The following is a 12,704-nucleotide window of genomic DNA, read 5'->3' as shown; positions in this document are numbered from 1 at the left end:
TGGAGTGGTGATCCTGAGCAAATACCAACCATTTCTTCGATCAGCAGGAAAATGTGATTTTCATATAACAGATAAAATTTCAATGCACAGGAAAATGCCTTACATTTAGACTTCTTATAAATTTGCAATTTTGGAGTGGGGATCCTGAACTTTGACTATGAACAAATGCACAGAAAGCGGCTTTAAGGTTTTCCTTTGAAATTGCAAAATTCTTATAGCTACACAAACTAACTCGAGGCAAGGAAAGGAACTGATCCGCAGGCAATTCATCCAGTATGCTTTATATGCATCAATTAGAAAGCAGGTTTGTCTGTCTGTCATCTTGTCTTGTCAGACTTCTCAGGTGCGACTTCTTTTTCCGATGATGGGACCCTGCTGAGCATCCACACCAAAAGCACCCCAAAAAGAGCACCGGAGAGATGTGCAACGTGATTAATAGTTTGTACAGCGTAAGAGCCACCATTTATCAAACCAGTCGACGCTTGGGCAGCTTCCATCACCTGACGCCATCAAAAAAAGAGAAAAAAAGGATAATTAAAATTCTGATACATTACATAGTAAACCGTCAGAATCCTCGACTATTAAAGCCCGGAGACTAAAAATAATGATTGATGATTTGAGTAAACATTACGTTCATTGGGTTTTCCTTTTAATGCTCAAAATTAAAGTACTTATAGAAATCTTAAAATTATTTAATGAACATGGGTTTATGTAGAACAATCAAAATCATTGTTTTGCTCAGCAGAGCCAAAATCTTCGCTCAATGGAACTCCCGGTGATGAACTTGCTTTTCAGGTACGCTTCTCATTGAAGATGAATTTTTGTGAGATATCCAAAATAAAAATTACACGGTTTCATTTTATTAAAATTTTCAAGCCAAACTCATCCCGTCAGTTTATTTTGAGCAATTAGAGAAAGAAAAAGAGTTCTTCCTCGGTAACACAATACTGTTGCAAACATAATTAGTTTGAGGAAATTTTCTCACCCTCTCGATCACAAATTGGCCTAGAATAAGAACTTCGAGAATCTTCCTCCAATCCCAGGACATCTGCAAGAAGCAAGTAGGTGACCATTCACGATTCGTTCATTAAGAACTAGCCATATTAGAGAACATCAAACAAGAATTACCTTCACAAGGACACTGATAGCAAACAAGCCAAAAACAGCACCAGATGCTCCAACAGAAACCGAATTTCTTGGTAGAACTAGCCAAGAAACAAGGTTTGCACCCGCACCAGTTATAATATAAGAAAGCCACAACCCGAAGTTCCCTTCTTCTTCTTCAACGAGTTTCCCTGAGCATTTACTAAATTAATATAAAGAGATGGTATATTTGAAAACTATCAAAGAATTATCCATCAAACAACTGCCTTACCGAAAATATAAAGGAAGAAAAGATTGCTGGAAAGATGGTTCCTGCAGAAACAAACATCATCTACAGAGTCAACCTAGAGAGAGCGAGTAATACTGAGACTAAGCACTTAATTAATGTCTTAGCTCGAACAGTTTGCGCAATGGTTGTTGATTTAAGGACTTCAACCAAAGAAAATCTTCATAGCTTATGAAACATACCAACTTCCATGACAAAATGCAGCTGTCACAAACTGATACCAAGCAGGCCGGTTATGGTACAAGTATAGCATCCTAATCCCTCGCATCTGAATTGCAAAAGAAAAAAAAATTACTGCTGGTGGTTTTGGCCAAGATTGTAACTTTATGATGTTGGAATACCGAAATTATTTTAAACATATGAGGAACTTCATGGTAGCCAATATATAGCAATTTAACCATATATCAAACTAAGGATATATATAACATGGCATGTCACACACATCAGAATAATAATTTCAGATGGAGTAGTCGTTTCTGTCTGGGGAAGAAACTTGGTCCATTGATCATATCAAAAAAATTAGTTTCTGGAAAGACGGTCATACATATACGTCACTAAGTAAGATTTACCCTTTTGACTAATTAACCAAGTGAGAGAATAAAAGCTCCATTTAATGTTTATATCAGTCATTCTCATGATAATACCAACACAATACCATCTCATATCAGAATTCGTGTCAAATGAAATGCTTCTACTTTCCATGACTGTTATTACAGTTCATTTTGCAGTTATACATCAAAATCTTTCCAGCACAAAAGATTACGATGCTTGAAAAATGCAGTACCTGTAATATGTGATCTGCCACATATACACCAAGATTCAGAAGAATAATCCAGAACACTCCATTCACCCTTTTCTCAGGTTTGCGCCTTTCATCTTCTTTCCCAAGTTCCAGCTGTGACATTGAGTCTAAGAAAGATTTTATTATGCTGACTAACCATGAACTACATGAAGCTTGTCTTATAGCGGGGAAAATCGGCAAAAGCAATAAATCAGCACATTTGTGAAAGTCGTAGGATTGCATATGATGTGTGTAAGTTTAGGATCATTGCAACATCTAATTTAGAACAAAACTATGACTCAGAACGATTCATAATCATTGAGAGCTCGACTCTTTGTCATAGCCTTAAAGACGGATAATTACTCTGTTGCCAATCCATCTCCTTTAGGAATCAAACAAAACTCAACCAAGGAAAAAAGTATTCATGACATTTGACAAGCTAGAGAACAAGCTTCAACCATTTCTTCTAAATTTAGAAAATCTAGAAAGTCAATGCTTTGAGTTAACTATATAACCCATTGCTGATGTACATCGAATATCTAAAAAGTGTTAATGTATATATCGCCAAGACCTCCTTGGCTTGTGTTTTCTACAAGATTACTTTTCCCGGCTTAATGCCTAAATGCCTAGTTACACTATCTCCTGGTTCTCTCTTTACCCATGTGTGATTCTGAATAAAGACTGACCCAAAAAATTAAGGGTGAAAAAAATCACTCATTGAGCAAAGCTTCTATAAGCATTGTGTTCCATACAAGTATACAACAAAATAATTGTCTCACATTATCCTTCATTTGTCAACCAACCCAGAAATAAGTGGCAGTCAATACTCAATAGTGATTCCTCCATGTACCCGTGGATTTATACTTCCTAAGAATCGATCCTACGTGAGAAGTAACTAAGGGTGTGTTTGGATAGCAAAAGTGGAGAGAAAAGGAGGGGAGGGAGAAGGAGGGAAGAGAAAGGGATGGAAGGGAAGGGGAGGGAGAATGGAGGAGGTCATTTTCCCTCCAAATCTTGCCTTTGTTGAAGAGGAAATAATTTGGCTTGGAGGGGGGAAGTGGAGGGATTCATTTTCCCTCCCCTCAAAATCCCACCACCTCCATTTTGCTAACCAAACAAAGGATTTATCATCCCTTCCTTTCCCTCCCCTCTCTTTCCCTCCAAATCCTCCTATCCAAATAGACCCTAAGTCTCTTGGTTGTACAAAGGAAACATATTTTACCGCCAGACATTCCAGTCACTTTCGCGATTGCAAGGGACGCAGAACTTCCTAACAAGTTTTACACTTTTGCTTCCATCAATTTCGTCAACCAAACAAATATATGCCAACAAGAAATCTACAATCATACTTTATCTAATTTCCTTCTCAATTACAGCAAAAATGCCTAGCTCAACCTACAAACCCCATCATTTCTTCTACCATTGATCTTAAGACAACATCTAAAACAACAACAAAAAACCCAAGACCTAACTCCAATGCATGAATTTCTTTTTTTCTATAAATTGCACTACAACATTACTCCGGTGCCTCAATGGCTCTCACAAATTACGGGTAAGGGTTTCAATACATTGCACTAAAACCTATATCAAGCAAATCAACAAAAGTCCACACACACCCATGTTATAATCTCCAAGACAATCATAATCAAAATGACATAAAACTTTATCAATAAAAATCCAAACTTTATCATATTCAATCCCATTGCAACCCAAAAAAAAAGAGAGTAAAAGACATGAAAAATTACCATAATCTCTGCTAAATTTGCAGCGAAGATGAGTTCCATGATTGAATTGATTAGAAAATTTTAAAGGGTGGTGCAAAAACACAGAATTAGAAGTGGGTTTGGAAAGAGCAAGTTTGTGAAGGTTGCAGGGCAGAGAAATTGAAGGTAAGAAATGGGGTTTAAGAGTAGAAAAAGGGGTAAATCGAGGAAGTGAAGATGGGTTTAGTGTAGTTGGTATGAGGAGTTGATTAATTTGTCCCATTTTTTTTACTGCTTGATTGTTCTCTCCCTTCTACTTGTTTCTTTTCGTTACTACCTGCACAAGTGGTAGTAATTGCAGAATGCAGGGATGTGTTAATCTGTTGTTTTTTCTGGTGTGATCTTTGGCTGGATGATATTTCAACTGCGGGGAAGTGGCAAATAAGCCCCAAACGTTTGCAACTACGTGCAAATTAGCCCCATAACATTTTACGCGTGCAAATTAACCCCATTACTTATACCCGATGTGCAAATCGCCCCAATTAGAGATATCCGAGTAAATTAGCCGCCGGAAAATATTGACGTGGCACCGGAAAATGACTAGGAAAGATAAAATTAAATAATAAATTAAAAAAAAAAAAAACAAACACATGATTTATCAGTATCACTCGTTGCTTCCTCCTCTTATCTCTCCCACTCTCATACTATTTTAAGCTCCTTCAATCCTTACACCTCAATCCGATCCATTTTTCTATTTTTTTCATCTCAATTTTGTTGTTTGTTTTATTTAGCCTACACTAATTCTCATATATTATCCACCATTTCATACCGCCATTTTTTTCATCTCAATTTTCGAGCAAGTATCTCAAAAACTGGGAAAAAAATTGAAATTTGGGGAAAATTGAGTTTATGCAGAGTACACTTACATACTGCCATTTTTACACGATTTGAGCTCGAAAATTAACAATGGCGATGGTTGAGGTTGATCTTGCTGTGTGGTAAATTAAACGAAGTTGTTTTGTGGGATCTGAGCTCGAAAATTAAACCAAATTTCGCAACGATTCCGATTGAAAATTCAGGTATGTTCATCCCACTTCACTTACTTATTAGTGCATCAATGTTACTCTGTGGCTGCTGCATATTGCTGATTTATATTTGTAGTAACGGTCTTACAACCATTTTTCAGCTATAAATTTTTCATCTGCTAGAGTATGCTTTTTCTCTATGTTAATGAACTGCTTGGGAGACCATTTTTTATTATTTATGTTACTTCTTTTTTTATATAGATCAGGTTATTGATTTTCCACATATCAAATACACAGTCTTTTCTTCCTTGGCACCATCCCAATTTAAAGGGGTTTTAGTTGGCGAGGCAGTGGAGATAGCTGCGTTGGATTCACTTAACTTGTACCCGTAGATCAGTTTATTGCTTTTCCACTTAGATGATCATGCAAATCCAAACTAAGTTTCCTGTCTGATGCAATGTTACTTAACAGTAGATGATCAATAAAAATTTGGCAAAATTAATTTTAATTGACAAAGACAGTGGGTGTTCCATAAAGAAATGAAAAGGAAAAAATAAGAGTAGCAGTGGGTGTTCATAAAGAAATGAAAAGGAAAAAATAAGGGTAGCTACAATACTCAATGATGAGGGGAAACTTTTACTACTCAGTAAATGATCTCAAGTATCCTTAGATGGGCATGTCCTGCGGTTATGGCCAATTTTCTGGCAACTTGAGCACAATTGTTTGCTACTTTTAGGGAGCCTGTACTTCAGTCGCTTTCGTCGAACATCACCATAAGCTCTCTTCCTCTTATTTGGAGGTCTCCCACACTTTATCCTAGGATCACTTGGTAAAATTGATCCCTCTTCGACCGTCTGCCATAGAGCTTGCCCATTAAGTGGCTCCATTGGAACTGAGTATGAAGCTTCATAGCTTTCCTTAGTGTACCAAAATGCTACATAACTCTCCGGATCTTGGTTAATAGCACATATGGCTGAGGTAGCATGCTCACAAGGAACTCCATTCAAATCCCAATATTTACACGCACATACCTTTTGATCAAGTCTGACTGTGTACGATAATGAACTATTATGGGTATGTTGCACCTCATACACATTTGTACTAGCTTCTATTGGTACCCAGTTCCTCGTTGCTTGCCTAAATTCATTCAACTTTGCTCGAATTCTTGGAGTAACTCTATTACACTTGGCTGCTTCCCCTCTCTTTTCTACCATTCTAGACATTACTTGCCTTCTAATTTCTTCGAGCATTGATAAAATTGGTTTCTCTCGAGCATCAAGAATCCATGAGTTGAATGTTTCTGCCATGTTATTGCAAGTTACATCCGTACAAGCCCAAGTCTTATAAAAACATCTGCAAAATTTAGTCACATCTCTTGCACACATCTCAGTATAAGCACGCTCACTTTGTTGTCTTAGCTGCTGCATAACGTCGTTAAACTCTTTCTCAGTGTAAGCCTTGACCGCCTTCCAGTAAAGCGTATGTAATGGAACCCCTTTGATGACTTTAATCCAATTTGTAAATATGTGTCTAGCACATAGTCTATGTTCTGCTTCGGGTAGTATCTCTGCTATTACAATCATTAATCCCTACACAATAATTCTGTAATTTATGAAAGTTTCTCCAAAATAGATATCCAAAAATATTACGAAAAAAATAGTTAAAACATGAACTAACCTTTTGTTGATCGGACAGTAAAGTCCAGCCATTCCCATTTCCCATTTCCAAATCTTGAATTAAATGTCCAAGAAACCAAGCCCAACTTTCCTTAGATTCAATTTCCACTCATCGCCCATGCGACGGAAACATCCGATTATTTGCATCTCTTGCTACAAAGACATAGTATCTCGCCTTTACAATACCCTTTGAGAAATGCGCCATCGAGGCCAAGCACCCTCCTGCATCCATGGAGGAAGTTGTGTCTAACAGCAGCAAAGTTTATGTAAATCATGTGAAATTGCGGAATACAACCTGGAATGCAGGACTTCAATGATAAAAATACGCTAGTCCCTACATTCGACCTCTTCATCTCATACATGTAGGCTCTTAGTGAATCATATTGTCTTCCCACTACCTTACCACATGCGACAGTAAGCATTCTTTTAGCTCTTCCAGCTTGCCACCTATTAATCTTTACACCATAGGTTTCCTTCACATCGTTAACAAATGATTTCAGCTTCCAAGTTGGGTGTTTCAATAGCTTCTCTTGGTATTCTTCAGCGAGAAAATCAGCATTTACCCTCTTGTTAATCCTAGTAGGTGTACAAGTGTGAATATCCTTAAAAAATCGTATTTGTATGCATTCATAATCCCTTATATATCTAGCACTAAGCTTCCAGCGACACTCAGGATAAAACTTGCATTTGACAAGCACTCTTTTTGGCTCGTTATGACAATACCGAAAACTGCGATGTGTTTGACAACTATAATAAATAAGTGCTCTCTTTAAAACTTCCACTTTCTCAAAAAGTTGTCCCAACTCTAGTTGAACACGTCCAAATGGAGTTGTAGGCTCATATAATAGCCATTCACGTTTATCAAGTACATGATTATCTTCGTCGTCATCACCCGCACTAAATGCAGCTTCATCGTCTGAATCTCTATCCTTATATTGTTCTTCTTCAGGTAGTAAAAGACTATTATCCTCATATTCACCCTCCCCTTCACCCCAATAATTATCCTTTTGTCCTTTTTTCCTCAGAACTTGTACACTGTCTTCCTCGTCAGAATCTTCTTTCATTATCTGAGTTTCCCCAAAATCATCGTTTCTCTTTGTAACCCAATCTCTTTTTTTCATTTGTACATGAATGAACTCATCATCGGTACTACCCTCGTCTTCATTGTCAATAATCTCTTCAAATTCACTGATATATGCCTCTTCTAGATAATCGACCTCTATGTCATTAGTCATACCACCAACATTTAAATTTATATTCTCTACTAGAGTGTCTTCCTTACTTTTCATAATCACCTCTCTTGGGACTTCATCACTTACATCAGCATTATGGGCGTCCATCGCAGAATGAATAAGATATAACTCAACTTTCCCATATGTGACTCCATCAACACGAAGTTGCTCAATGGTCTCATTATCACATAATAATTGAATCTTTTTATTATTTTGAAACATGAAAATGCAATCAACATCAGCTACTTGATAACCCAATCCTTGTATCAATATGTCCTTTTGCTTCATATTTAGTTGACATATATCCAAAGTTCCTTCATCAATCAATCCACCAACATACTCAATATCATCTCCATTAGTCTCAAAACTTCCCCCATGAAAACATCGATACGTGACAATATTAGCAGAATTTGAACCTAAAATAATTGATAATTGATATATTGGCCATGTTAGTATAATATTAGCAGCAATTAGGCCATCATTTCTGATGATAAACAAAGAATCAACTAGTTATACGGAAACTAATAAACATTAACAAATTGCACATCTTAGTATCTCAGTTAATTGCTAATTTTATTGACATAATGCTTATTTTTTTCCCTTCTAATCAGGTATCATATTCAAATAATAAAGCGCAAAAGCGAAAGAAACGATACATCAATTGGGAAAATTACCTCTCGGCATGGGGATAACCATAGCTGGGAAGGAGAACTATTCTAGAATGAAGACGGTAATGAAGGAGATAGGAAGCCGATAAACAGCCGTAGGAAATAAAAACAGATGGAAACCTAAATTCTAAGAGGAGGAAGCAACGAATGATACTGATAAATCATGTTTTTTTTTTTTAATTTATTATTTAATTTTATCTTTCCTAGTCATTTTTCCGGTGCCACGTCAATATTTTCCGGCGGCTAATTTACTCGGATATCTCTAATTGGGGCGATTTGCACATCGGGTATAAGTAATGGGGTTAATTTGCACGCGTAAAATGTTATGGGGCTAATTTGCACGTAGTGGCAAACGTTTGGGGCTTATTTGCCACTTCCCCGATTTCCACTGTCCGGAAAAGAGTAAATTAAAACGCGTCAAATAACATTTAATTTGTATTTTTTTTAATTTAAATTTAATTTGTTTTAAATTTAAAATGGATATCCCAAACCCTTCTATATAAAAATTCTCAAATATTTTTTCTCCAAGAGTAATCTCGCTAAATAAAGGAAACAAGTCTTTATTTCATTACTTTTTTTTCTTGTATATAATCTTTTAATCATTATATAATCTTTTCTAAACTCGGAATTGTAATCATTTAATTAAAATAAAACAAAAGTGATATAAATCTAAAAATTATAAATTGCTAAATTTTCTATGGCTCCTGTAAAACACTTTAGGTAGCTTATTTGACCAAAATTTCAGCTACCAGATTTTTTTTGCAAGTGTTTGGAAGTAGCTTATTTGACCAAATAAGCTACCTGAATATAAATAAAATGCTACCTCATGTGGCATTTGAGAAATAAGGTACCTGAAATGAGATATTTTCCATCTTTTACCCCTTTAATTTATAATATAAAATAATTATCATATCCTTTTACGTCATTTTACTAAAATAGCTACCTTTTCAGCTAGTTTGCTGTTCTAGCAGGAATTCTCACAAAGATAATGTCCTCCCAGGGATATATTTGCAGGGCAATCTAACTCAAAATAAATAGCCTGACTAATACGACAGATTGAATAAAGAACAAATACTAAAGTAAGACACAAAGATTTATACATGGAAAAACCCTGGGAATAAGGGAAAAAACCACGGGCACCAAGTCAGGGGGATTATTACTATGATTTTAGGTATCCTGACAGGGAATGTGTATGTCAGGCGAGGAATTGAGTAAGGCTGCTTAATAATAATGCTAAGAGTTTCTGATTACAAGTATGAGAGTAAAAACGTGAGTGAATGAGTAAGTAAGCAAGTGTCTTCTTGATAAGCTTATCGTGTACCTATGCAAAGATAATTACCCTAGACACAAATTAATGTAGTAATAGGGGTCGAACACAATGAGACGGGAATTGCGTTGTGAAATGCTATGGAAAGATTCTTATCAAGGATGATTTCGTTTTGTTTGTTTGTTGTTGGTTTGATGACTAACAAATATTAAGATGTAAACTATATGATAAAAGAGAGTCTAGGGGAGTCGGGTCACACATGCAAAGGTAAATATATGATCATGATAAACTCGGTAATAACAACATTGTCAATTGTTTAGGCTTAGAGACACCCACCTTACGATATTAGTATCAACCATAGACCGGGTCCTAGAGAAACTCTCGTTTATGACTAAGTCGTCCTACTACACATGCTTAGTCTAATTCAATTCCATGCCTCTCGACTTTTAGACCGAATGAACAAACTTAATCGATGAATAAAGCCTTTAAACAAAGATTAAACGTGACGATGCAAACATGTGATAGAAACAATTAGACAATGTTATATCAACCTAATTTACCATTTTATATATTTGATTTTGCCTGGCTTCCCTAGCCCCTAAACTAAGGAATTTAGCTACTCATATTAAAGTATAAACTACAAACTTTGTTAAGAGAAATGATAGACATGCTAATGGAAATGATGTAAACTAAATGGTAAGACATAAAATATAAAACTAAACTATGTAATATAGAAGTACTAATGATGAAAACTATATGATAACTATAATGAAAACGTAAAATAGTAAACTAGAAATAGAAATACCGTAATGGAAATGAACTTGTATTGCAAAGAAGAAAGTAGAACCAAATGCTTGTATAAATAACCAAATGTTTGATAACTAAAACCTTAACAATATTGAAAACAACTATGAAAACTAATAAGAGAAATATTGCTTAAGGCTATTGTGGAGTATATAAGACGTGAGAATAAGATATCCCTAATGACGGATTAAGGCCCCTATTTATAAGAAAATAGGGGCATAACGTAAAATAGCAAGAGGGGGTCAACCCCGATCGGGGGCGTGGTTATCCGGGTTCTTTCTCTTCAATTCTTGGTTTAATGCTTAAGGAATCCAATGTTCATGCTTTAATGCTACCCTAATCACCCGGGTAAATGCTTAATCTATCATCTTTAGAGCTTCCAAAGAGTATCCTATGCTTGATCTTTTCCATATGATTTTGGACTTCACATTGGGCTCTTTGTAGGATCATTTTGCACTTCTCATACACTCTTGCTTGGGCTTGGAAACACCTTCCATTGTCATGCTTGGTCCAACTTGTTTCCAATTAGCTTAGTGAGCTTGGTGCATGCTAATATGATAGGAAAAAGCCTCTAAATGCTTAGATTTCTACAAAAATATAACAAACACAACAATACACCTAGAACACAAGATTAGCTCATAAATATACTATTTAAAGTATGATATAAGATAAAAACCGAGCTAAAATGAGGGGTAAAAATATATATAAAATGAACACATCACTTCTTTTGTCTTCTTCTTTGCTATTTATGGTGGCTTTGCAACAGTCTTTTTAGCTTGTTTTAGGGTTTCCTGGTAAATAGGCCTCGTGCCCTATTTACCCGGGAGTAGTTTAGTTGACTTGAGAATTTGCTGCCTTTATTTCTGCTACTTTGACCGCATCAAAGTTGTGGATATTGTTGAATAAGTCTTCCGTGCAAATAGGAACAACTTTTGTGAACTTTAGATGTTGCCTGACGCCTTCAGGTTGTGCTTATCATGTGGCTTGGTGAGATGTCCCTTCAGGCCTGGCTTAATGAATGTCTAACCTGTCTTTCCCTCCTGGTTGGTGTCGGCCTCCTCAAGTGCTTAAATGCTTTGTATAGAATGTCTTTCGTTCAGGCTTAGCTTTGGACATTGCCTAATGCTTGAATGATCAGGCAGGGTAATTTTGGGCCCAACATTTGCCACACATTTTTATATAATCAGTTACCTTATCAACTCCTAATTTTCAGTTACCTTATCAGCTACCTTTTCAAGTTTTAGTTACCTTTTCAGGTTTCAGCTACCTTTTCAGGTAGTTTTGCCAAACAAATAATTACACTTTATAAAAAAACTACAAAAATATTATTAGTTTCATAAAAAAAATTCAATAAAATTATTTGTTAAAATGTATATATTGAAATTATTAATTTTGTGGTAAAAAAAATATAATACTCACGTCATTCAGCTTTTATAACCCATTTCAATATAATACTCCTCACATATATTATATTGGAGAAGTGGGGTGATAAAAGTTCAATGGAGGGAGTACACATTTCGTGACTTCACTCAATTCTCTTTATTAATTTTCAAGTTCATGTTTTTGAGTACACATTTCATGACTTCGCTCGACTATTTTAGTAAGGAGTTGAGCTATATTAATTGTCAATTTGTCATTATATCATGTACTCCCTCCAATTTACAATAAACCTCCCATTTCATTTTGGCACAAAAAATTAAGGAAACACATTACCCCATCATATAATTAAATTTGTACCACACAAATACACTACCCCACCATACAATTAAATTTGGACCACACAAACACTTACCAAAAAAGGAAATAGGGAGGTTATTGTGAATAACCGAAAAAGGAAATAGGGAGGTTTATTGTGAATTGGAGGGAGTATTAGTCTATATATGAAACATGATTGCAGTACAACAAATCGCTACTTCGTAATTAATAACATTTCGTGTAGGTCGTTTTGTAATAGTATATTTAATTTAAATTTTATAAATATGAAAATTTATATATTCTCCGCTAAATATTTTAAGTAATTTTAGTTGGCATTGTCTATGAAGATATTCACAGAGAGTTTTAGTTTCTAATACTAAATACAAACTTACGAATATATATATTCTTCTACTTTAACTTAATATCTCTTATCGATAGTGTGTAAATATTAATTTTAGCTTCT

At 35.5% G+C, this 12,704-nt stretch overlaps 1 protein-coding gene and 1 long non-coding RNA gene across 3 annotated transcripts; one reads left to right on the top strand and one right to left on the bottom strand.

Annotated features, from left to right (window-relative positions):
• Window positions 1–31: 31 nt before the first annotated feature.
• On the bottom strand, window positions 32–4,279 carry LOC141612192 (rhomboid-like protein 11, chloroplastic). 2 transcript variants are annotated; one of them, XM_074430911.1, is made up of 7 exons: window positions 3,917–4,279; window positions 2,175–2,299; window positions 1,573–1,658; window positions 1,376–1,416; window positions 1,129–1,295; window positions 986–1,048; window positions 32–500 (listed from the first exon to the last, which is right to left on the bottom strand). In XM_074430911.1, the coding sequence occupies exons 1-7, from the start codon at window positions 4,155–4,157 to the stop codon at window positions 318–320; spliced, it is 906 nt and encodes a 301-aa protein (XP_074287012.1). In that variant the 5' UTR covers window positions 4,158–4,279; the 3' UTR covers window positions 32–317. The 2 variants fall into 2 exon arrangements, with proteins under 2 accessions (XP_074287012.1, XP_074287013.1); XM_074430912.1 differs by having other exon boundaries at window positions 2,175–2,285; window positions 3,917–4,155.
• A 101-nt stretch (window positions 4,280–4,380) lies between these two features.
• On the top strand, window positions 4,381–8,956 carry LOC141612194 (uncharacterized). Its single transcript, XR_012529011.1, has 2 exons — window positions 4,381–4,953; window positions 8,419–8,956. It is a non-coding gene; the product is annotated as an uncharacterized LOC141612194 (long non-coding RNA).
• The last annotated feature ends 3,748 nt before the right edge of the window (window positions 8,957–12,704 follow it).

This window comes from Silene latifolia, chromosome 11 (genome assembly GCF_048544455.1).
Source record: "Silene latifolia isolate original U9 population chromosome 11, ASM4854445v1, whole genome shotgun sequence".
Classification (NCBI taxonomy): domain Eukaryota; kingdom Viridiplantae; phylum Streptophyta; class Magnoliopsida; order Caryophyllales; family Caryophyllaceae; genus Silene; species Silene latifolia.
The sequence above is the reverse complement of the archived record's forward strand: the minus strand, read 5'-3'. Positions and strand labels throughout refer to the sequence as shown.

Excerpts from the sequence above, each read along its gene's own strand:
- LOC141612192 (XM_074430911.1), bottom strand. The coding sequence starts at position 4,157 with ATGGGACAAATTAATCAACTCCTCATACCAACTACACTAAACCCATCT. Across the intron at positions 1,659-2,174 it reads TGGCAGATCACATATTACAG|ATGCGAGGGATTAGGATGCT; the intron begins GTACTGCATTTT and ends TTTGCAATTCAG. Across the intron at positions 1,417-1,572 it reads GCATTTTGTCATGGAAGTTG|GAACCATCTTTCCAGCAATC; the intron begins GTATGTTTCATA and ends TTGTTTCTGCAG.